General features: G+C 43.7%; 1 protein-coding gene across 1 annotated transcript in view; it reads right to left on the bottom strand.

Annotated features, from left to right (window-relative positions):
- SLC27A6 (solute carrier family 27 member 6) overlaps window positions 1-26,296 on the bottom strand; it is a 67,859-nt gene extending 41,563 nt beyond the window's left edge. Inside the window, exon 1 of the mRNA XM_063454159.1 lies at window positions 25,287-26,296. Within this exon, the coding sequence (XP_063310229.1) occupies window positions 25,287-25,767 (481 nt within the window). The 5' untranslated portion in view covers window positions 25,768-26,296. The remainder of the gene's footprint in view (window positions 1-25,286) is intronic.
- Between the last annotated feature and the right edge of the window lie 290 nt (window positions 26,297-26,586).

Here is a 26,586-nt window from a genome sequence, read left to right as displayed (position 1 = left end):
AGTGCGCCGGCAGGGCAGCGTAGAGGAATCTGTTGGCTCTTCAATGAGAGCCACTGTAAGTGGTACAACTCATGCAGGTTTCGGCATGAGTGTTCGCACTGCGGCGGAGCACATCCCGCCGTACGCTGTTTTAAGAAAAGTAAGTCGGGAGTGCGCCCCAAGGACGACTTTCCTAGACAGGAGGACGCCGGTGAACGTCGCAAGGATGCGCCCGTGGTTAGACCGGTATCCTAAACGACGAGAAGCCGCTGTGTTATTGGACGGATTTTTAGTTGGTTTTTGGATTCCGTTTGTTTTTTCTGAGGCGCCGTCGTTTGCGGTCAATTTACGTTCGGTTTTGGGTAAAGAGGATATTCTTGAGCAGAAGTTGGACAGGGAGGTGTCATTGGGCCGCATGGCGGGACCATTTGCTGAGCCCCCATTCTCTAACTTGCGAGTGTCGCCCCTGGGTTTGGTCCCTAAGAAAGTACCGGGGGTCTTCCGTCTCATTCACCACCTGTCCTACCCAGCAGGCGGGTCGGTGAATGATGACATTGATAAAGAAGTTTCAAGGGTGCGTTATGCTTCCTTTGATAGGGCCCTGGAGTTAGTTCGGGACGCAGGGTCGGGGGCATTGCTTGCAAAATCGGACATAGAGTCGGCTTTCCGTTTGCTTCCGGTTCACCCGAACTGTTTTCATCTTTTGGGTTGCCAATTTAATGGTTTGTTCTATTACGATATGTGTTTGCCCATGGGGTGTGCCATATCCTGCTCCTATTTCGAGATGTTTGCGACATTCTTGGAATGGGTGGTGTCTCAGGTGTCGAGTTTGTCCTCCTTGACCCACTACCTGGATGATTTTTTGTTTGTCGGGTCCGGGGATTGCAACGACTGTGCGGTATTGTTGACGGCATTTCAGCAGATCACGTCTGAATTTGGGGTTCCAGTGGCGATAGACAAGACGTTCGGACCGGTGGGTAAGTTGGCTTACTTGGGTATCGAGATTGACTCCGGGGAGATGGTCTTTCGATTACCAGAAGAGAAGCTGGGCCAGTTACTCTGCCTTATTGACCGAGTTAAGGGCTCAAAGAAAGTTCAGTTGCAGCTAATGCAATCGCTTTTGGGTCACCTGAACTTTGCTTGTCGTGTTCTGTCAATGGGCCGAGCGTTCGGTCGTCGCTTGTCCCTGGCTACGGTAGGGGTTAAACAGCCATTTCACTTTATCAGGATTACGAATAGACTGCGGTCGGATTTGCAGGTGTGGAGCACCTTTTTAGGTACGTATAATGGTCATTCTTGTTGGTTGCACCCGGAAGTGTCGAACGGTGATCTGGCCCTGTTTACTGACGCATCTGGGTCCGTAGGTTTTGGGGCCTATTTTCGGGGTCAGTGGTGCGCGGCAGAGTGGCCGTCCACCTGGCGAGGTTCGGAGCTGATGGGTAACCTGGCGTTTCTTGAATTGTTTCCCATTGTGGTTGCTGTAGAATTATGGGGTGCGGGTTTGGCACACAGGAAGGTGATTGTTCACACGGACAACATGAGTGTGGTCCAGGTGATCAATCGTTCCACGTCTGGGTCCCCTCCGGTTTTGGCATTGCTCAGGCGGCTAGTGCTACTTTGTCTTCAATGTAATTTGTGGTTGGTAGCCAGGCACGTGCCGGGGGTGGACAATGTCATTGCTGACTCTCTTTCTCGGTTTCAGTGGGACCGTTTTCGGGAGGCGGCTCCGGAGGCGGCGCCGACGGGAACCCCGTGTCCGCCTTACTTGTGGGACCTGGTTTTGGACATCTGAGGCGATTGATCCAGGGGTCGTTATCGGAGTCTTCTTGGAAGGCATACTCCGCGGTATGGGATCGCTGGTGGGCCATGGGTAGGAGCGGGGAAGTGGCCGGCAGACTGGCCCTTACGCTATCGTTCCTGGAGTCTTTGTGTGCCGCAGGTAGGTCGGCTGCAGCAGCCGAACAATCGCTGGCTGCGCTCTCTTTTCTATTTCGTTTCTTAGGTTGGTCGGATGTCACCAAGGCTTTTTGCGTTTCCCGTATTTTGAAAGGGTGGAAAAGGCGCCGCGTTCCTGACAAACGGCGACCGATCTCGGGGGCCCTGCTGTTGCAGCTGTTGGAAGCTCTTCCAGATGTGTGTAGCTCAGCGTACGAGGTACTTTTGTTTCGGGTGGCATTCTCCTTGTGCTTCTTTGGGGCGCTGCGTATCGGTGAGCTGGTGGCCCCCAGGGTGAGTTCTGTGTCAGCCCTTAGGCTTTCCGACGTATCAGTGACACCGGAGTGCGTGACACTGTGGATTCGGCGGTCTAAGACGGATCAGGAGGGGGCGGGAGCGAGAGTCCGTATAGGGGTCACTGGGGGTGTATTTTGCCCGGGGTACTTGTTGCGGGCATACTTGGGCGCCAGGGGTGGCGCTGAAGGCTCGCTTCTGGTCCATGCGAATGGGGCCTCCCTGAGCCGTTTTCAATTTGCGAGCCTATTGCGGAGTTGCATTGTTAGGTTGGGGGGGGATCCCAGGTTGTATTCTACACATTCATTTAGAATTGGAGCGGCAACACAGGCGAGCGCAATGGGTTTTCTGAAGGAAGCACTTATGCGCCTGGGGCGCTGGGAGTCGGGCCGGTTTCAGCTTTACGTGCGGCCGCATTTGCTGTGATGGTGTGCCTCTGTAGACACTTAAATTTCACTGTTTTTCTTTGTTTTATAGGTCAAGTTCCTCGTTATGTGTGGATCCTGGGGCACTCATATATTTACTGGGCAGCTAGGAGGGCGGAAGAAAGAGCACATGGCCGTAATTTGGGGTTCCCGATTCAGGACGTTAGGGTACGTTGGCGGGGATTAAGGGGATTACGTTGGGATCAAGTATACGGGGAGTGCGAGCAGCTGAGTCGCTGCGTCACGGGCCCAGTTACGCTGATAGTGCACGCAGGCGGTAATGATGTTGGCCGACGGCGGTCGGTGGATCTCATTCACGACATGCGTCATGATCTGGCACGCTGTTTTGCGCTGTTTCGTGACTTGACGTTGATTTGGTCTGAGATAGTGCCCCGTCCAGTGTGGCAGGTGGGAGGTTTTGGGAAGGCGTTTGAACGCTGTAGGCGCAAGATTAATGTTGCTATTTCGCGCTTTGTACGTAGTTTGGGCGGAATAGTGGTACGTCACTTTGAGTTGGAGGGGAATAATGCGGATGTGATGCGGCAGGATGGGGTTCATTTGACCCCCATTGGGCTGGACATTTTTAATGTGGGGCTACAGTCGGGTATTGAGGTGGCGCTGTCTGCGGGGGGGCGCGAAGCCGGCGCAGGTCAAGATGCGGCAGATCGGCTTCGCGGTGGCGGTTTCCCTGGACAGCGGAATCGAAAAGGAAAGGAGTATGACGCAAGGTCACATTGGGGAGACGACAGTCGGCGCAGGGCTGATGGCTAGCGACGGCTGTGTTGGGCTCATGGACAACAAAGAAGGAGAACTGCCTGTTGGGTCCTCACCCAACAGCTGGCAGGAATTAACAATTAAGTTTACTGTTTAAATAAAGCTGTGGCCGTTGCCCTTATCCACTTAAAAAGGTGTCCAGTGTATTATTTGGGGGCAACGGTGGGATGGATTATGGGTCAGCAGTCATGAGATTTCTGTTTCTGTTACAAAGTTTTTTATAATAAGAAGATACTTTTTTTTTTTTTTTTGCAGATAAGTAAAAAAAGCATGAAGCATTGAATAGGATTGCTTCCCGAACATATACAATTTAACTAGACAATAAAGGAGTAAAGAAAAGTAATGTAATTATTAACCTCCTGAAGCAGGGGATAACCCCTAGTGAGACTGGTCACTATGGAATAAATAAAAAATAAAAAAAATAAAAAACAACTGCCAGGAGAGAGTGAGAAATAACTGTATCGCTGGTGGAGTGGCAAATATCAACCAATAGGCTAGGTATTTCTAAAAATAAAACGTAACTTTTAATATAGCAATTAAGAGGTGAAATAAGTCACCACAACAAAAACAAAAGGAAAACAAAATTCAAACAGAAATAATAATGTACATATTTACAAAACAATTATCCTGAGTGTAGCTATAATGTCTGTATATGAAAATCTGGTAGTTATACCCAAATATAGGGATAATGAATACAGAGTAAGGTAGTGCAGGCTGTAGCTTTAATTGAATTCTGGATAAAAAAAAAAAAAAAACAACAAAAACACCACCACCATCTGTAGCAGACCAGCGGTATAAGGAGAATAGAAAAAAGAATCTAAACCTAAACTCCAAACAAAGGGATAAGGGGACGTCTCCCTCCCTTTTAGAAAAAAAAAGAAAAAAAAAAAGTAGTATTTCATAATGTGCAGTGCTACAATAAGAATACTAAGATATCAGAAAATGCTTATAATACAGGCTAAATGGCCTTGCTAGAGATAGTGCAACTAAAAAAGTCCAGCAATGAAGTGGGAACAAAAAAGTAGCATTATAGAAACATAGAATGTGACGGCAGATAAGAACCATTCGGCCCATCTAGTCTGCCCAATTTTCTAAATACTTTCATTAGTCCCTGGCCTTATCTTATAGTTAGGATAGCCTTATGCCTATCCCACGCATGCTTAAACTCCTTTACTGTGTTAACCTCTACCACTTCAGCTGGAAGGCTATTCCATGCATCCACTACCCTCTCAGTAAAGTAATACTTCCTGATATTATTTTTAAACCTTTGTCCCTCTAATATAAGACTATGTCCTCTTGTTGAGGTAGGTTTTTCTTCTTTTAAATATAGTCTCCTCCTTTACTGTGTTGATTCCCTTTATGTATTTAAATGTTTCTATCATATCCCCCCTGTCTCGTCTTTCCTCCGAGCTATACATGTTAAGATCCTTTAACCTTTCCTGGTAAGTTTTATCCTGCAATCCATGAACCAGTTTAGTAGCCCTTCTTTGAACTCTCTCTAAGGTATCAATATCCTTCTGAAGATAGGGTCTCCAGTACTGTGTACAGTACTCCAAGTGAGGTCTCACCAGTGTTCTGTACAATGGCATGAGCACTTCCCTCTTTCTACTGCCAATACCTCTCCCTATACAACCAAGCATTCTGCTAGCATTTCCTGCTGCTCTATTACATTGTCTGCCTACCTTTAAGTCATCAGAAATAATCACCCCTAAATCCCTTTCCTCAGATGTTGAGGTTAGGACTCTATCAAATATTCTGTACTCTGCCCTTGGGTTTTTACGTCCAAGATGCATTATCTTGCACTTATCCACATTAAATGTCAGTTGCCACAACTCTGACCATTTTTCTAGTTTACCTAAATCATTTGCCATTTGGCTTATCCCTCCTGGAACATCAACCCTGTTACATATCTTAGTATCATCCGCAAAAAGACACACCTTACCATCAAGACCTTCTGCAATATCACTAATAAAAATATTAAAGAGAATGGGTCCAAGTACAGATCCCTGAGGTACCCCACGAATATACTCCATTGACTACAACCCTCTGTTGCCTGTCACTCAGCCACCGCCTTACCCATTCAACAATATTGGAATCCAAACTCAAAGATTGTAGTTTATTGTAGGGATCGACCGATATTGATTTTTTAGAGCCGATACCGATACCGATATTCTGTGAACTTTCAGGCCGATAGCCGATATAATTTGCCGATATTCTGTACATTTACCATTTTGGAAAATAAAAAACTATTTCTAAAGGTAAATGCACAAACTATACATGCCACGTGTAGTGGATGCAGTGTGTTTAGACAGGGGAGCTGTGTATGTATGTGTAGTGGATGCAGTGTTTGTGCAGTGTGTGTGTGTGTAGTGGATGCAGTGTGTGTTTGTGTAGTGTGTGTATGTGTAGTGGATGCAGTTTGTATTTGTCTAGTGTGTATATAATGAAAGCAGAGTGTTTGTGTAGTGTGTGGGTAGTGTGCGTAAAGTGAATGCAGTGTGTGTAAAGTGAATGCTGTATATACTAAATGCAAAGTGTGTGTGTGTTTGTGTAGTGTGTATATAAGGAATGCAGAGTGTGTGTATTTGTGTAGTGTGTGTATAGTGAATGTAGTGTGTTTATATAATGCAGAGTGTGTGTGTTTGTATAGTGTGTGTATATAATGCAGAGTGTGTGTGTAGTGTGCATTATATAAACACACTACACAAACACACACTGAATTATATAAACACACTACACAAACACACTGTGTATATAATGCAGTGTTTATATAATGCAGTGTGTTTGTGTAATGTTTATATAATGCAGTGTGTTTGTGTAGTGTTAATATAATGCAGTGTGTTTGTATAGTGTGTGTGTATATAATGCAGTGTGTTTGTATAATTGTGTGTATATAATGCAGTGTGTGTTGTATAGTGTGTGTGTATATAATGCAGTGTGTGTTTGTATAGTGTGTGTATATAATGCAGTGTGTGTTTGTATAGTGCGTGTGTATAGTGTGTGTGTATATAATGCAGTGTGTGTTTGTATAGTGTGTGTATATGTAACGGATCGCCTGGCACCCCGACTGGGTACCTCCGTTGAAGGATGCTCCTAGCGCTCCTGAGGACGTCAAGCACTGCAGCAGACACCACAACCACCGACTCTGAGAAGCATAGGAATCCTCTCTAGCATATGAATGCTGTATACAGCCGAATAGGAAAAACCATACGATAGGTTTACACTCCTAGCAGTCAAACTGGAACAGCATACCACGAATCCTCCCCCCAATAATGAGACGACACTCCACTTTGAGGGTTAAGCAGGAACTCTGGACTGGCTCATCCAGCCTGGCTTTTATTACACTTGTACACTTACAGGCCACACCCAGGGGGAGGCATAAAATAACCAATACATACATTGTTCAGCCCACACATCGCCTCCCCTCAGATAACAGTAAACCCAATTATACAGTACACATTTTTAGCCAGGTTCTGGATGTACCCCAAAAACAGGGGGTACACCTTTAAATCCAGCATCGCTGGATAGCCCTTATTCAGGGGGACAACATATCCAAAAATCAGTTCATTCGGATAAACGGTTCGGGAGATATGGGGTTCCAAAGATTTGACCGACCGCATGGGTAAAGTATCCGAAAACAGTTCCATGCATTTTGGCCCTGCGGTCGGTCACAAACAAGGGAATGAAAACAGACGAATTGCCTGTGTTATAGAGCCTGGAGAGGGTTTGAATGAATTCCCTTGTTTGTGGGGTTCTTTCTACCGAACGGCGGGTCATTCGGTAGTTTCTATACGAATTTCTGGAAGTATGGAGGTCTCAGCGGTGTTTGCCTAGTCAAGTGTCCGATTTTAGTTCCAGACACTCGACGGCAAAACACCGCTGTTCGGTAGTTTAAGATGGCCGCCGCCACGTGTTTGTTTCCCGAATGGCGGCCACCCAGAGGACAAAGAATACATTACACTGATTGCCAATTACCCGTTTGCAACATTGTTGCAAACGGTAATTGGAGGCACACTTAGTCCTGGGTGGTCTGGTTGTTCGGTAGTTTCCCTCAATATAATGAATGGAGGGATTCTACCGAACAATCAGTTGAATGCTGCATACATATCCCAGGTAAAACTGAACACAGTATAACATATATAATATGAAAGGCAATATACTGAAATATGCTCCACAGTCTTAAAGGGACAGTAGTCCCAAAAGTCCCAATCTGTCCATCACTGATTTTAAAGGGCCAGTAGCAGCAATATAAAGTACAATATGCCCCAAATAACCCAGGGGCCATAGTCAGTAGGTAGGAGGCTAGCAAACAGGCTTCTCCAGGGCCCAGTGGCGAGGTTAGTTTCGTCACAGTATATATAATGCAGTGTGTGTGTATATAATACAGTGTTTGTGTAGTGTGCATTATATACACACACTATACAAACACACTGAATTATATACACAGTGTGTTTGTGTATAATAGTGTATGTGTGAGGGGGCATTTTTTATTAAATATTTTTTTTTTTTTTATATTAAATATTTTTTTTTATATATATTTTATTATTATTATTTACTTATTGTTGTCCCCCCTCCCTGCTTGTTGCCTTGCCAGGGAGGGGGGATATGTTAATTCCTGGGGGTCCGGTGGCATTGGCTTAGCTGGGGAGGGGAGGGGAGGGGGGGGGGGGATGTGGTGGGATGGGCAGCAAGCGTTTACTCACCTCCCAGCAGCTCCTCCAGCTCCCCAGTGTAAATCTCGCGAGACCCGTGGCAGTCAGAGCTGGCCGCGGGTCTCGCGAGATTTACACTGGGGAGCTGGAGGAGCTGCTGGGAGGTGAGTAAACGCTTGCTGCCCGCCCCCCCAGGACCGCCGGGCTTGTAATGAGCCTGGCGGTCCTGGGAGGTATTATCGGCAATATCGGTATCCCTATTGGCCGATACCGATATTGCCGAAAATACCGAATATCGGCCGATTATATCGGTAAAACCGATAACCGGTCGATCCTTAGTTTATTGATAAGCCTTCTATGTGCAACAGTGTCAAAAGCCTTACTGAAATCTAGGTAAGCAATGTCTACTGCACCACCCTGATCTATAATTTTAGTTACCCAATCAAAAAAATCTATAAGATTAGTTTGGCATGATCTCCCTGAAGTAAACCCATGTTGTCTCTGATCTTGAAATCCATGTGTTTTTAGATGTTCAACAATCCTATCCTTTAACATGGTTTCCATCACTTTCCCCACTACTGAAGTAAGGCTTACTGGCCTATAGTTGCCCGACTCCTCCCTATTACCTTTCTTGTGAATGGGCGCAACATTTGCTAACTTCCAATCTTCTGGGACTACTCCTGTTATCAATGATTGGTTAAATAAATCTGTTAATGGTTTTGCTAGTACACCACTAAGCTCTTTTAATAGCTTTGGGTGTATTCCATCAGGTCCCACTGACTTATTTGTCTTTACTTTTGACAGTTGAAATAGAACCTCTTCCTCTGTAAACTCACGTGTAATAAATGACTCATTTATCCTTTTTCTTAACTGAGGTCCCTTTCCTTCATTTTCATCTGTAAATATATTCATTGAGGCAGTCAGCTAGACCTTTATCCTCATCTACATACCTTCCTTCTTTTGTTTTTAATCTAACTAATCCTTGTTTTACTTTTCTTTTCTCATGTATGTATCTAAAAAAAGTTTTGTCCCCCTTTTTTACCGACTGCTATTTTCTCTTCTGTGTGTGATTTGGAAGTTCTTATAACTTGCTTAGCCTCTTTCTGCCTAATCTTATAGGTAATTCTGTCTTCCTCACTCTGTTTTTTTTTATAATTACTAAATGCTAACTTTTTGTTTTTTACTATTTTGGCCACATCTGCGGAGTACCACAGTGGTTTCTTGAATTTTTCGCTTTTACTGACAAGCCTAATGCAATTTTCTGTTGCCTTCAGTAGTGCAACTTTTAAATAATCCAATTTCTTTTGGACTCCATTTAAATTGCTCCAGTCTGATAATGACTCCTTTACACATATTCTAATTTTAGAAAAGTCTGTTTTTCTAAAGTCTAAAACTTTTGTTTTTGTGTGGTGTGACTCAGTCACTGTTCTTATATTAAACCACACTGACTGATGATCACTGGATCCTAAACTTTCACCTACAGTAATATCTGATACCAAATCTCCATTTGTTAACACTAAATCTAGTATGGCCTCTTTACGGGTTGGCTCCTCAACGACTTGTTTTAGAGACAATCCCAGTAGGGAGTTTAGAATATGTGTGCTCCTGGCACAAGTAGCTATTTTTGTTTTCCAATTCACATCAGGAAGATTAAAGTCACCCATGATGATAACTTCCCCCTTCTAGTAGATTATCTAACTCTTCAATTTGCCCTGGGGGCCTATAAATCACACCTACACGAGTTACTGTGTGATTACCAAATTCTAACGTAACCCAAACGGACTCTATGTTCGCCTCACTAACCTTTATTAGGCTAGATTTTATGCTATCCTTTACATACAGGGCCACCCCTCCTCCTTTCTTGCCTTCCCTGTCTTTTCTATATAAAGAGTACCCTGGTATTGCTATGTGTCAGGGTACCTGAAGTCTCTACCTCCGAGAGAGGTAGAGACTTGGACGTCCATCCGTCCGGACGGGCTGTTTCCTCTGTTCCTCGCGGTCCATCCGGTCACGTAAACGCCGGCCGCGAGGGACTCACTTCCTTTTCTAGCATGACGTCCGGAAACCGACGTCATGACGCCAACCCGGAACAACCTGTCACTCAATCCTTCAGAGACTAATCAGGACTCGTCGGAGGCGTGTCTACCCTTCCGAGCCAGGGTATTTAAACTTGCTTCTCCCATTTGCTCATTGCCCTGTCGTGGTTCTAGTCTGCCTAGTCACACAGTGCTCTTGTATTTCTGTTATCCCTTTGGTTCTGACCCGGCTTGTTTGACTTACTCTGTTTATCTCTGTTACCCTTGACCCGGCTTGTTCCTCGCTTACCTGTCTTCTCGTTCCCTCGACCTCGGCTTGTCTTTGACTATTCTCTATATTCTCCGTACGTTAGTCCGGCCATTCTAAGGTCCGGTATACGTATCCTGTACCTGTTTGTACTCTGCGTGTTGGATCCCTGTCCCGATCCTGACATTACGACAGGGCCAATGGATCCTGCAAGTACAAACAGTCAGCTTGGTCCTTCTGATCCTAGGTTCGAAGCCATGGAGCACAGAATGGATCAGATGGCGCTAGCACTACAGGCGTTATTGTCTCGTGCTAATAACCCGCCAGAGGAGACGCGTACTACTTCTATTTCTCCTGTGAGCTCAGGCCTAGAGGTAGCCACTGTAGGTGCCTCTTCCCGTATTACACCACCAGTACGTTATGGTGGCTCACCTGACGAGTGTCGTGGTTTCCTTAACCAGATCAGTATCCACTTTGAATTACAACCTCGCTCCTATCCTACAGATAGGGCGAAGGTTGGATTTATTATCACCTTACTCATTGAGAAAGCTCTGAGATGGGCCAACCCATTATGGGAGAATGATAACCCTTTGGTATATAATTATAATGCCTTTGTAGCTGCCTTTAGAAGAACTTTTGACCCTCCTGGTAGAAAGGTCAATGCAGCTAGATTACTGTTGCGCCTGAGACAAGAGAACCGAACTCTTGTGGATTATGCACTAGAGTTCAGGTCTTTGGCGGCAGAAGTTAAGTGGAACGAGCAGGCATATATAGATGTATTTTTGAATGGGCTATCAGATGTAATCCTCGACGAGGTTGCTACTAGAGAGCTTCCTGAAAATTTGGAGGATTTAATTTCATTCATTTCTCGTATTGATGAGCGTTTAAGAGAGAGACAGAACACTCGAGAGAGGAACCTTAGACCTTCATTTAAATTAGCTCCCGCATTTAAAAGTCCTGATTCCACTACCTCACTATGTCCTGAACCTATGCAGATAGGCAATACTCGCCTCTCAGAGGAGGAGAGGCAATACAGGAGAAGGGAGGGATTATGCATGTATTGTGGAGTCAGAGGTCACCTACGCCTGAATTGTCCTAATCGTTCGGGAAACGCTCGCACCTAAGTTTCTCTAGAGGACAGGCCTTGGGTGTTTCTATTTTGTCCTCTACGCATAATTATAAAGATCACAGGCTTTTGCTACCAGTTTCTTTAACTTGGGAAAGGGGAGTACTAAGGACCATGGCTTTGATAGATTCCGGTGCTGCTGAGAATTTTATCGATCAAGCCTTTGCTACTAAACACACTATCCCATCCCAGTTAAGGGATACACCCTTGGCCGTTGAGGCCATAGATGGTAGACCTTTACTTGAGCCTGTTATCTCTCGTGAGACCATCCCAGTTAGCTTAACTGTTGGTATCTTACACGAGGAAAACTTATCGCTTATGCTTATTTCATCCCCTTCTGTTCCCATAGTCCTGGGTTACCCATGGTTAAAAAGACATAACCCTATTATTGATTGGGAGTTAGGGGAGATACTCTCATGGGGCCAGGGTTGCCAGGAGAATTGTTTACGGAGGGTTTCCCCATTGGGTGTAATTAACACACCAGGTAGTTCTACCCAGTCTACAGAGATACAGATACCGCCCCTGTACCTAGACTTAAAAGCAGTATTCGACAAAAAGAATGCTGATACTCTACCTCCACACAGGACCTTTGATTGTAAAATTAACTTACTACCTGGTACCATGCCTCCGAGGGGCAATGTATACCCCCTATCCACTAAGGAGAATTCAGTTCTAGAGGAGTATATTCGGGAGAATCTAGACAAGGGATTCATTAGGAGATCTTCTTCTCCTGCTGGGGCTGGTTTTTTTTTTGTTAAAAAGAAGGATGGTTCACTAAGACCTTGCATTGATTACCGAGGTTTGAATAAGATAACCATCAGAAATGCCTATCCGATTCCCTTGATTACCGAGCTGTTTGATCGTCTGAAAGGCTCTAAAATTTTCACCAAGTTGGACCTCAGAGGGGCATATAACTTGGTGAGAATCCAGCAAGGACACGAGTGGATGACAGCGTTCAATACCCGTTATGGGCATTATGAATACACGGTCATGCCTTTTGGTCTTTGTAACGCACCTGCAGTATTTCAGGATTTGATTAATGAGGTTCTTAGGGAATTTCAACATGATTGTGTTATTGTATACCTGGATGACATACTGATACACTCTAGAGAGGTTGAGACCCACCACAGACAGGTCAGAAAGGTATTACACAAACTCCTGCAACATGGCTTATACTGTAAATTGGAGAAATGTAGCTTTGACCAGTCTCAGATAGACTTTCTTGGATACGTGATTTCTGGGGAAGGCTTTAAGATGGACCCTGACAAACTCCAGTCCATTTTAGAGTGGCCTTTGCCTAAGGGACTCAAGGCTATTCAGAGGTTTATTGGTTTCTCCAATTATTATAGGCGCTTCATTAAGGGATACTCTTCTATTATTGCACCTATTACCAATATGACCAGACAGGGGGTTGACACTAAGACTTGGTCTAATGAAGCTCTCGCTGCTTTCAAGACTCTCAAGGATCTTTTTGCTTCTGCTCCAATTCTAGTCCATCCTGATACGACTCTGCCATTCCTACTCGAGGTCGATGCCTCTGAGACAGGCGTAGGGGCTGTTCTGTCGCAAAGGTTAGGGGTGGATAAACCACTACACCCTTGTGGTTTTTTTTCTAAGAAACTGTCTGGTCCTGAAAGTAGATATGACATTGGCGACAGGGAACTCTTAGCGGTCATTATGGCCTTAAAGGAGTGGAGACATTTATTGGAGGGGACCTTACATCCTGTTACTATTTTAACGGATCACAAGAACTTGTCTTATATTGGGGAAGCTAAGCGACTGTCCGCCAGACAAGCTCGTTGGTCCTTATTCCTGACCCACTTCAATTATGTGCTTACTTATAGACCTGGTTCTAAGAACTCCAAAGCCGATGCTTTGTCTCGCCAATATGAACCTTCTACTATATCTGAACCGGTTCTTTCCTCTATAGTTCCGAAATGCAATATTATCGCCAACACGAATCTCAGGATTCACTCTCCGTTACTTGCCGAGATCATTAAACTGCAACATCTAGCTCCTAAAAAGACTCCTGAAGGTCGACGTTTCGTTCCTCCTGTTCTACAACTGGAACTGTTGCAATGTTTCCACAACAGCAAGGTGGCTGGACATCCTGGTATTCGCAAGACATGTGCTTTGATCTCTAAGGACTTCTGGTGGCCTGATTTACGGAAGGATATTAAATATTTCATCGGTGCATGTGAGGTTTGTACTAAGACCAAGCAACCTCATACCCTTCCCTGTGGATTTCTGCACCCCTTAGAGGTTCCAGAGAAGCCATGGTCCTGTTTGGCTATGGACTTTATTGTCGATTTACCTATCTCTAAAAAACAGACTGTTATCCTCACCGTGGTTGACAGATTCACCAAGATGGCTCACTTCGTTCCTCTGCCTAAACTCCCGTCTTCTCCCGAATTGGCGGAGATATTCGCAAGGGAGATTTTTCGATTACATGGGATACCCTCCCAAATTGTATCTGACAGAGGTTCCCAATTTGTTTCCCGTTTTTGGAGGTCCTTCTGCTCTCAACTGGGTATCAAATTGAATTTCTCTTCTGCCTATCATCCTCAGTCTAACGGAGCTGCTGAACGCACCAACCAAAAGATTGAACAATATTTACGTTGTTTTGTTTCCGAACACCAGGACGATTGGGTTGGTTTGATTCCTTGGGCGGAGTTTGCACACAACAATCTCATTTGTGATTCTACTCGTTCAAGCCCCTTCTTCATGAATTATGGCTTTCATCCATCTATTCTCCCTTCGGCTTCTTCTTCCCAGGGGGTGCCGTCGGTTGATGTTCATGTTGCCAATTTGAGGAAGTTGTGGGATCAGACTCGACAGATTCTTCTGCACAATTCTATGCTGGTTAAGAAACACGCTGATAAACGTAGAAGGGCGGCTCCGGTGTTTGTTCCAGGTGATAAGAGTATGGTTGAGTACAAGAAACATCCGTTTAAAAGTGCCTTCCATGAAGTTCGCTCCTCGTTATATTGGACCTTACAGGGTGCTAACTTGCATTAACACAGTTGCGTATCGTCTAGCTCTTCCAACTGCCTTACGCATCCCTAACTCATTTCATGTTTCATTGTTGAAACCACTAGTCTGTAACAGATTTTCCTCCACATCATCCTCTCCTCGCTCTGTTCAGGTGGAGGGTCAGGAGGAGTATGAGGTTAACTCTATTATCGATTCTCGAATCTCCCGGGGGAGAGTACAATATCTGGTCGATTGGAAGGGATATGGTCCTGAGGAGAGGAGTTGGGTACCTCAGGAGGAGGTTCATGCTCCTCGTCTCCGCAGGGCGTTTCACTCCCGCTTCCCATCTCGTCCCGGTTCCTTCCGCCCGGTGGGCGTATCTGAGAGGGGGGGTACTGTCAGGGTACCTGAAGTCTCTACCTCCGAGAGAGGTAGAGACTTGGACGTCCATCCGTCCGGACGGGCTGTTTCCTCTGTTCCTCGCGGTCCATCCGGTCACGTAAACGCCGGCCGCGAGGGACTCACTTCCTTTTCTAGCATGACGTCCGGAAACCGACGTCATGACGCCAACCCGGAACGACCTGTCACTCAATCCTTCAGAGACTAATCAGGACTCGTCGGAGGCGTGTCTACCCTTCCGAGCCAGGGTATTTAAACTTGCTTCTCCCATTTGCTCATTGCCCTGTCGTGGTTCTAGTCTGCCTAGGCACACAGTGCTCTTGTATTTCTGTTATCCCTTTGTTCTGACCCGGCTTGTTTGACTTACTCTGTTTATCTCTGTTACCCTTGACCCGGCTTGTTCCTCGCTTACCTGTCTTCTCGTTCCCTCGACCTCGGCTTGTCTTTGACTATTCTCTATATTCTCCGTACGTTAGTCCGGCCATTCTAAGGTCCGGTATACGTATCCTGTACCTGTTTGTACTCTGCGTGTTGGATCCCTGTCCCGATCCTGACACTATGTCCCAGTCATTTTTCTCATTATACCATGTCTCAGTAACAGCGACTAAATCTACACTATCAGTTGCCATTATTGCCACAAGTTCATGGATCTTATTCCCTAAACTGCGAGCATTTGTAGACATGACTCTAAGCTTATCATTTTTTAACACACTTGCTACAGGCACCTTCTGTCCTTGTTTTGGGGGACAATTGGATTGATGTTTTATCACCCTTTGTATTAGCTAATAGTCGCTGCCAAACAATGTAGCCAATACATGCCTGTATCAATAGGGGTGATAGCAGGGAGAGGTAAAGTAAAGTAAATACTAATTCTGGGCACCCCTTAACCCAAAATGCCTGTTACTACTAAATAGATGTATAAGGAATGCCTCTCACCCCTAGAATCAATATAATGAAGGAAAGCTGGAGATTGTAATAACAGCCATTTTTTTCACCAATATATGGTGACAGGTGTTAGTGAATTTCTTTAAACGCCATTATAAGCCGAGCATGAGCTCACTCGTGATAAAGTGGCTATAAAGTGTGCTTGTCAGAACCCCTGATGAGCCAGATTGGCGTAAAACTTACATTTTTTAGAAATACCTAGCCTATTGGTTGATATTTGCCAGTAATTTCTCACTCTCTCCTGGTAGTTCTCTTTTTTTTTTCTCATTTATACAATTTAACTATTTTATTTATTTTTAATTTAAACAAATGGCTTTGATGTCTTTTGTAACACGTAACTGAAACAAAAACAGGGCTATTTATTAAAGGATCACTATAAAACAAACTCTTTCCTGACACTATATAACCCTGAGGTCCCCCCCCCCCCCTCCCTCCCCACTGTGCTTAAGGGGCCTTCAGCTACTAACCTTAATCCAGTGCCGGGCTCCCTCGGTGCTGGTGACCTCTCCTCCCCCTCAGACGTCAGCTCCCAAGTGGAGCGGAATGCGCATACACGGCCAGAGCCATGCGCGCATTAAAAACGCCCATAGGAAAACATTTCTCAATGCTTTCCTATGGACGTTCTGCATGCTGAATGCGAACTTCGCCTGGTGCTGGATTCGAGGTGAGAAAAACCTTGTTTTACTGAAAATTAAGGAATGGGACCTTCTCTAGAATGCCCAATAAGGCATATTACACTTCTCAACAGTGTAAAAGCAAGCCTTTATGGCCAGAGTAGATCAACTGAAAAGATAGCTGACATTTTTAACACTCTGGCTATTTTTACTTTAGATTCGAAATACACTTTGAATACTTACTTTAGTGGATTATCCTGTAAATCCCTCTGCTAACCAAACCGGATACAGGTTTATATTGGCTTTTATTTATTTTCCTCATTTTACAGATCTGAATAATTTATTATACTATGGTATTGGAATAACAGCAATTTGATGAACAGGTCATTAAAGGAACACTCCAGGCACCATAACTTAATCTCAATGAAGTTGTTGTGGTTCTTAGAGGTCCTTTTGGGAAAACAGCACTTATTAGCTCTGCCCCTCTCCTTCCGGTTATGAACCTTTAAGGAGATTAACTTGTTATGGTGCCCAGAGTCTTCCTTTAAATCCAAACATTTTAAATGTGCCTACCAGTTTTAAATGCTATGATTATTAAAGGGACAAACCATACATTTAAAATTTTACCTATTTAAAGTGCAATTTATCCAAATTCTTCATAATTCCACAGGTGTGGTTTTGCATCACTCCCTTACCTCTTGATAGCAACATGTTTTGTGGAAATAAAGTATTTTATTTTATTTATAAAATATTTTATTTTATTTATAAAATATTTTACCAGGAAAGATACATTGAGATTTCTCTCGTTTTCAAGTATGTCCTGGGTTTTTCAAGTATGTCCTGGGTAAGTAGTGGGAAACATACTTGGGAAAGTGTCTTCTTTGGCATTTTCCCTACAAATTAATTAAGAAAATTGAGCTAATGTCATAATTGCAGTCAGGGACAATAAGCCAAGGTATGTTATTAGTGGTGTAAGTTTGTTGTTGTGTGCCGAAACCAACGCTTGGTTAGGCCTGTAAAGGGGGGCAAAAAATGTAAAAGGTTAATGCAAGATACGTGTTGATATAAACTTGTAATATCTGCCTCAAATATGTCTCTGGTAGAGGCATCTGGTGTATGCAGATAATTTGTCTCTGTCACTGATGATGCGTACTGGGGGCTGTTGAAGCCGCACAAATTGTAAAGGAGTGAACTGAAGATTGTTGAGTTGTATGCATGCAGAGTTATTATTCCAAGCTAGTTAAGGAAGAGGGGGCAAAAAGAAGTAAACGCTAGAGCGGTGTCGATCGTATACAGATCACTGATTGGTATGCTAAAGGGAATGTATAAATAACTACCAGAACTCTGGTATAGGAACGGCTGCCGGAAGTAGAAAGTGACATATGTGCCAGCTATCTATCAGTAATCACGGAAGAGCCAGTCCAAAGCGAAGCCTTGGAATTTATGGATTTGATGAGACGATTGACAGTTGTGGGAGGGCAGGGGACAATATGTAAAATTGTGAACAAGTGAAGGCATTGGCTGTAATGTAGGGATAGTTCGGTATGTGGGTGCAAACAAGCTAAAATATACAACCGCCATCACCGCCAGTCCAGACAAATCCTAATTAACTAAAATTGGCAGCAGGGGGACCAGGCTAAATCCGGTTGCTGTGTAGCTGAGCTGCGTTCATCCGATAACCCCCTTCATGGAGACCCTGAATGTGCGCGATGTTCATGATAGGGCATACAAATAAAGTGGCTGGGGTTATGACTAGGCTAGGGTAGGTTTTACTCCACTGCAGGCCACTATTTACAGGCCGCAGACAACAAGGTCATCGTGAGATTGTGGGGAATGAAACATGGCTTCCCCGTTCGAGTGTAAGTTTAGCCACATAAATGGGTCTGCGTGAGCTCGTGTGCTAGAAGTCACAGCACATTTGACTGGGGGGGGTAGTGCACAGCAAGTTCACAGAACCAAGAAAAGTTCCATGAAACTGTAATACTCTGGACCCCATGCGTGGGGACTGGATTGCGTCCAATATTGAGTCTAGTATACTAGAAAAAGGAGACTGTGGAGGGGCTTAGATTTTAACTACAGACTGTAGAACACCTAGGAATGGAAACAAATCCATAAGAGGGAACAATGCTGGTAACAGGTTGGGGTTGTCTCAGTTAGCAAGATTATACAGTATGGCTTACTGGACTGTAGTGGGGAATGGTATGGTTTACTTCCATGATCAGCAGTGATTGGGAATGGCTAGCTATATCTTACTTCATGGCTGAAGTACTTCTGGAGGATATAGTGGGAGTTCATGTCAGTAATCTTCTCCTATTGCCAAGGTGTGAAACATAGTATGTTGAACACATAATGAAACATGTGATTGACTTGCCAATGTTAGTGTAGTCCTACATCAACTGGCTGCTAGCTAAGTGCCGGATAGCTAAGAAATTAGATGAACAAAGGGAAGGTGAGGCCCTGCTAGTGCCAAGTGGCTTTGAGAGGATCTAGCTAGGATTTGGGCCGCGGGCACTGAGGCCACCAAACAAGGCTGCGGGAATGTTGGCCTCTCGGTGAAAAGTCAAAGATTTAAAAAAGTGTCTGTGACAGGTGAGGCCCTAACCAATAACCTTTAGAGGTTGAAGTGAGGCTCTAGCTATGAGTTGGGCAGATGGACGAATACCTCCATGTCAGAATGGGTGTTGGCCTCGCGGGACAGAATTATATTTATACTAGAATATGGTCCGCACCTATACAGCCAGTTGATCTATCCCTAGGGAGTGTAGGGGAATATAAACGTTTTGGATTGATCTTGAGTATGTTGGAATGAGGTTGAGATAGGAATATCAGAAAGAGGGAATAAAAGACAAAGCGGGAACGCTAAAGGCAATATGAGAATAGGGTATAACATACCCGAGTAGTGGGTAGGGCTTAAAACGTCAACAACAGGATGATAACCAGGGCTAATAGAACCTGAATAATAAGGGAACCTATATGTATGAGCATGAACCTAGGCCAAATATATGGATAGGAAAGGAAGGTTCCCCCTATGTGCCCTTTCAAAAGAAGGACCTGACATTTGTATGAGAAAGATGGAAAACTGGTATACTAGGAAGCAAAGTATGTGAGATGAAATAAGAGTCTGTAACAGGAAGTGTGGATGAAATGTGTAGTAAGGGGTTCTAGGTTCTCAGGTGTGCAGAGAGGGTTGTGTAGGAAAGAAAAGCCTGGGCTTAACAAGGTAGAGAGAACTAGTCACAACAACACCGTATGGAGAGACAACATAAATATGATAGTACCACTAGGTGCAAATACTCTCCCTCCAGTGACCAAACAACTATAAAATACACAAAACGAGATTGCACACTATACCACCTCTAAGAAATATATAAATGCTTTTTATTGAACCAAAAAAGTTATACATAAAGAAGAAAAACAAAGTAACAATAAATAGGCAAATAAGTAAACAATAATAGTTACCAAAATTTCACAAGCCTACTATGACAGAAACACAAGCCACCAATACCCCCAATGTTTCGGCACCTACATTGTTACTTTGTTTTTCTGCTTTATGTATGCATACCTTTTTTGGTTTCATAAAAAGCATTTATATTTTTCTTATAGGTGGTTATAGTTTGCAATCTCTTTTTGTGGATATTAGAGAGGAATAGTCAAGCATAGTATGAAAATGTTGTAGTAGACAATTGCAAAGCTGGAAAAGTCGTATGAAATTGCTTAAATGTGTCTTGGTGTATTGCCCGCGGAGGGCCATAGGCAACGTATGGAGTGAAGGGGTCACGTGTAGGGGTGTAGCAGCAGAAGGTGGAGAGAGCTGAATGTAAATCTTGTGTCATATGTAATTGCCCAAACGAGGTGCCGAAAATTGTAATGTAGTTCATTTGGATTGCACATGGAGAGCCGTATGCAACATAAGGAGTGAAGACCTAGTGAGGGCCATGAGTGGATATATCGCAGTGAAAGACGGACAGTGTTAAATATAAATCTTGTGTCGTATGTAATTGACCAAATGAGGGACGAAATTGAGGCTAGGTGGATAGCCTGCGGATGGCTGTATGTACCGAATAGAGTAATGGCTTACAGAAGGCCACGAGTAGAGGTATCGCAGAGTGGTGTGGACCATGAAATAGTGTATGGACCGCAATGTTTTGGGGAGCGAACCGGTACATAGCAGTGGTAGGGAGAATTAATGTGAAAAAAAGTTTTGTTTTTTTTTGTTTGTTTTTTTTATTTCATTTTTTTTTTATTGTATTTATTTTTATACCCAAAAGTTGAGGAGGGCCGACTATAAGGTTGTGACCAAGGATAATGAATCACATGACCGACCCAACAAATTTGCCCCTTAATATAGGTAATATGGTTTCAGATGATGTGGTTTATGTATTGTGTTAGTCCAACCGGCAGTACTAGAAGTAAGGAGAAACATAATGAGGGATTTCAGAAGTATAGCCTGGGTGCTAAATATAGGCTTCACAGTGGAGAGCATGGAAGAAGAGGCCAAAATTAGGTAATGGTGGTAAACTCTCTGAGAGCCATATGAAGGGCATGTATTGAAAACCTAAAGGCTCTTGTGACTTAGGAAATGGAGTCTTGGGCAGGGAGAGCCCAATGTGATATGTGAGCAGCGGGACGGCCGTGTTATGTCAGTATCAGGAATAGTGGACGTAAGAATTGATACGACGTCTTGAGTAATAAAAGTTGAGTAATGGGGTATTTGCAATTTACGCATTCCCCCAGTAAACAAAATGGTATGCAAACAAGATGCTCGAATGAGGGGTCCAAATATGACGTATGAAGCCTTCTGAGGGTCACATGAAACGCATATTGCAAAGGCGGCCATGGAAGGCTGGGTGTAACTAAACAGGGGGGGTGAGTAGACTGCCAAATGATTGGTTACTGGGTTTGTGAAGTATCATGCAGCATTCCTAATTTAGTTGAATGTTTAAGATCATATCAATATGATGGTAACAGAACAGAATACCTGCCAGCAGCATAGGGCTGAAAAAATTTAACTTGTCAGAGAAACAGAAAAACGAGCAATGTGCACCTGATATGACTGAGCGGCCCACACGTGTCCGAAAGCTGCCCAAGCAGACAAAGGAAACCAGACTTATGGTAAGCAATGGCCGAATGGAATGTAAATGAAGCATGTGTAGAAAGCCCCATAGACTCATGATTTGTGGCCATGTGGAAGACCAGGGAAGCAAGGACGGCGAACCGAAAGACCCGCATAGGTCAGGGGCCAGGATGTGTTAGCCCGAGGGAGTCTCCAAGTGAAAGCTGAAGACGGCGGGCACATTGCTGTTGTGGAAGGGGACTGGAACCAGAAGTGGCCTAAACACGATGGCACTGGCGCAGAGGAAGGGAAACCCGGAGTGCGTATGGGCTGGGTAACCCCTCTACAGTTACAGGCTCTGCCTTTCATTTATTAAATTTGAGAGAACCCGAATTATAAGTGATGGTGTTTGGCTTTGTAAATATATCAGGCAAGAGCTTCTAAAATATCATCATAAAACCCACCTGCATAACAGATCATATTTATCTGAAAAGGCAGTTTTTACATTGAAAAGCCTAGAGGAACAGGTTATAGACACCAGAACCACTACATTGATCTGTAGTGTGTCTGGTGACTATAGTGTCCCTTTAAGGATTGTATTTTTGAAAATGAAACTTTTTTTTAACTGTTCCCTAGATTCCAAGCAAATTTGTCAAGTCCTGTTTCATTTGTTATCTCCGACATTTACTAAAATGAAAATTGAATGGAATTCATAGAGAATTAAAAATTTTTGATATTTTGGCATTTAATTTGAAATGCACTTTGGATTCTCCCTTTAGTGAATAAACATGGCAGTCATTTTTCTAAATAAAGTCAGAGAGACAGGATTGGCTGTGATAGCACAGCCACTTCCTGGTTTAGCGCCAGCAAATTAGAAAGAAAAGTGTTGATAGATTTTCTTTAACCCCTTAAGGACACATGACATGTGTGACATGTCATGATTCCCTTTTATTCCAGAAGTTTGGTCCTTAAGGGGTTAAAGGACTGAAGGGTTAAGTGGCTTTGTACTTTTAGCCCTTCAATGCTAAACGCAGCCATTTCATTTTGTTGAACCGAAAAGGTTTACCTTGAATGTCAAAACACACTTCTAGTGCCGGTCATACTGGAGGCCACTAGAGGCGCTTCTGCTACAACAATCAAGTGAAACTTGGTCACATGACATCCATGAGGCCATCAAATACTGCAATGAGTTCAATATTTACCTATAGGAAATATTTCATTGAATGTGCACATGGCACTTGCTGCACATCACAACCGAAATACTTCCGCTATAAAGAGGTATTGGACAACAAGCCACAAAGTGACACCTCCATTATGACGTCACGGGAGATAAAGAGAGCAGCAGAGCCAAGTGAGACTCTTAAAAAAAGATGACGAACTTATTTATTTTTTTTATCAATGGTTATTGCAGTTGTGGTGGGGGGTGATATCTAATATGGGATTAGAGAACGATAGCATCAGGAATAAATGTTTCCTAATCATATATTTCCAACACTATAGTGTCATGCTCGCTGTTTGGATGGTTGCTCCCCACCCATAAAGAGTCAAATAAAATTGTATTTACCTTTCCTCCCGCGGCGCTTATAAAAAAATAGTATACAAATATGTCAGCGGCTACCACACAAGGGTTAGTCTCTCCTTGGCTTAACACAATAAATACCACCAGAGCATATAGTGGAATGATATATATATAAAAAAGGAACCTTACATGGGATATGGATAACAGTAATGCTAAACAAAAGATAAATTGATATATTGCAGTAACAGTGGAGTGTATTAGAAGTGTATAAAATACACACACATGGAGCAGAGCGAATAAGGACAAACTCAAATCTCTTAAGCAGGTGTGTTCTAAGGTGACACTAGGCCTTTTCTTTATTCTTAGGCAGGTATACGCAGGAGAAAACACAGGAAACAGAAGCAGAAACCTCCTAAGTGAAGTACATTCCATGCAGTGAAAACGTATTCAAATATTTACTGCTCACCTTATCTAGCTAGAGCCTATGGAACCTGTCTCTAGGTATCAAGGCCTGTGCGCCTCGAAATAGGAACACAACGCTTCTTTTACAATGAAGCAGGTACTGGTTGGGAGTCCACAAGAGGATGATTTAGTCAAGCAATTGCAAAATGTATTAAAATATAAAATAATATAAATACAATATCAGCAGAGTCCTACGTTGCTCCTTTTTCCCCCAAGACGTGTTTTGCCACTGTGGCGGGTTTATCAATTGGTATAATTCTGCTTCTTCCATGCCGTTTTAAAATCACCAGTGTGGGCTCCTACTGGTCCACAACCCGCGATTCATCCAATCGCAAGCGCTGTCGTAAGGGGAAGTAACTGTCACATCTGTGACAGTGCATTGTAACCCAGCAATGTTTTCTATTGCAGGGTTAAAATGACAGTGGCATGGCACCTAGACCACTTAACCTCAATTAAGTGGTCTGGGTTCCTGCCTATAGTGTTACTTTAAAAAAATAAAATAAAACACTATAGGGTCAGGAATACAAACGTGTTAAAGGACCACTCTAGTGCCAGGAAAGCATACTCGTTTTCCTGGCACTAGAGTGCCCTGAGGGTGCCCCCACCCTCAGGGACCCCCTCCCGCCCGGCTCTGGAAAGGGGAAAAGGGTTAAAACTTACCTTTTTCCAGCGCTGCGCGGGGAGCTCTCCTCCTCCTCTCCGCCTCCGTTCCTCCCCGTCGGCTGAATGCGCACGCGCGGCAAGAGCTGCGCGCGCATTCAGCCGGTCGCATAGGAAAGCATTCATAATGCTTTCCTATGGACGCTTGCGTGCTCTCACTGATTTTCACAGTGAGAATCACGCAAGCGCCTCTAGCGGCTGTCAGTGAGACAGCCACTAGAGGAAAAAGGGGAAGGCTTAACTAATTGATAAACATAGCAGTTTCTCTGAAACTGCTATGTTTATAAAAAAATTAGTTAACCCTAGCTGGACCTGGCACCCATACCACTTCATTAAGCTGAAGTGGTCTGGGTGCCTAGAGTGGTCCTTTAAGTTAAAAAAACAAAAACAACAAAAACACTATTCAGGTGTCCGGGGCCCCCTTGGATAAAAACTCACCTTTATTCCAGCATCGTGCAGGTCTGTTCTGGTGTCCCTTTATGGCTAAAATAATTCTGAATGTAAATTTGTTATGCAATATCAAGAAAAAAAAATGCAGTAAGAGCCACCCTTAACCCCTTAAGGACACATGACATGTGTGACATGTCCTGATTCCCTTTTATTCCAGAAGTTTGGTGCTTAAGGGGTTAAGTATTACTTTAGTTACACTTAATAGTCCAGATTGGAGACTTATCCTTGTAGTATAGCTGTACTATGTGTACATTGGAGGTTTTTTTCACTAAACAGTGAATTGTAAGGATCTGAACATTTAGGCCAAACTGTGCATTTCGCAGTTCAGTTTTTATTTTGTGAGAAAAAGTTATAATTTCCATTTACAATAACCCCAGAAAAAAAAAAAGTGGAATTGCATGCACCCAGTAAGCCAATGAGAAATCCAAGACTGAACTTCACAATGATGGATGGTTGAAAAATCAGTACCAGAACTGCCTTTACAGCATGTATTGATGGTTATGAAATTTTCACCAAAATAAACATTTGCAATATTTATCGACATACAGTAGCAGCAAAGTACTATGTTATCAAACATTAGGTATAATGCACATTAAACTGAACAAACTGAGATTAACCCATTAAATACAACGGACAGGTCAGCCAGGCTATTATATAAAAGTTTAAAAAATGGGTCGCAAGAGAATGATGTGCTTTGCAATTCGTACCCACGTTTAACAGAGAGCTACGTTTATGTATATTACCTGCTCCCACAATAAAGATCTTGGCTCCGCAGCTGTGAAAACAGTGCAATAGGGATCTGGATCTGATGTTATAGTTCAGAAAGCCAACCAGGCAGCCAATTTTTGCCAAACCAAACCACACATTCAGAAAGTCTGGCTCATTGTTCATCAGCATAGCCACTGTGTCTCCCTTTTTCAGTGAGGAGTAGTTTATGAAGACCCTTGCCACCCTGTTGCTCCTCCTGTCCACATCACGGTAAGTGTATACCTGCCCCTGGTAGATCAAGAAGGCTTTATCAGGGATCCTCTGAGCTTGTTGAATAAAGCGATCCAGGACTGTGACCACGTTGCCTGTCCTCCTGTACATCTCGATCTGAATGCCATATTTCATCACTTTCAGCAGAAACTTCAAGTCAACCCACAGGTATGGAAACAACCTCTTCTGGAGGAAATACAGAGCTGCCAGACCGGTCACAATCCCAGTTATCCAGGAGAGAGACATACTCTGCCAATATGGGGGGGAAATTGATAATCTTTAAAAAATAATCTGATTATATAATCAGCAAGTGGAACTGGAGAAGCACACGTGAGTAGCTGCCATGCCCTCAGTGCCGTCAGACTGCATTCACTAATCTGGAATAAGAAGCCAGCTATCCAGAGGATTTGTGTTTCAGACAGTTCAGGATGAATGCAACACAACTCCAAACAGAGTTTCTTGCAGCAAGATTGATGACAGTCACACAAAGTGTTACAAAGATTCCAGAATCTTGTGGTGTGGGTGTGACTGAATTAGAATACTCTGTAACCAGCAGAGGAAATTCTTCGCTTTCTGTGACTTTCCCCGCCCCCTGTTTCTGACAGAGCAGAGTTTTACATCACTTGGTGAAAAGAGAAACTCTGTGATCTCGAGCCCATGTTTTCCCTATAGCCAGTCTCAATGCAGAATGCTCAGCTTCAAATGGCTGCTGTGCTGTAGCTTTAAGAAAAGGTGGGAAGGAACGTAGACAATGTGATGAGGATCCCTCCCCTTGTTTACTCTCAGAGCTTAGATAACCGACAGATAAGCGTTTGTACTAGGGTGGCTCATGAAAAGGCTTCTTATGAAGGGGAGGGGATAGCAAATTAGGATGGGCTATAGTCTACAAGAAGGTAGAAATGTGCTTTCCCCTGGTAGGGCTGTATATAGTAAGAGCACTGCAGTATGGGGGAACCTGCTTTATTATAGAATGGCTAGCATATAACATGTGTGTACCCATAAGGCTGTCCTATGCATTACCAAATTGGTTTTGTACACACTGACCATTCACAACAACAGAGGAAG

This window comes from Pelobates fuscus, chromosome 5 (assembly GCF_036172605.1).
Source record: "Pelobates fuscus isolate aPelFus1 chromosome 5, aPelFus1.pri, whole genome shotgun sequence".
NCBI lineage: Eukaryota > Metazoa > Chordata > Amphibia > Anura > Pelobatidae > Pelobates > Pelobates fuscus.
This window is presented reverse-complemented; position numbering and strand designations above follow the sequence as displayed.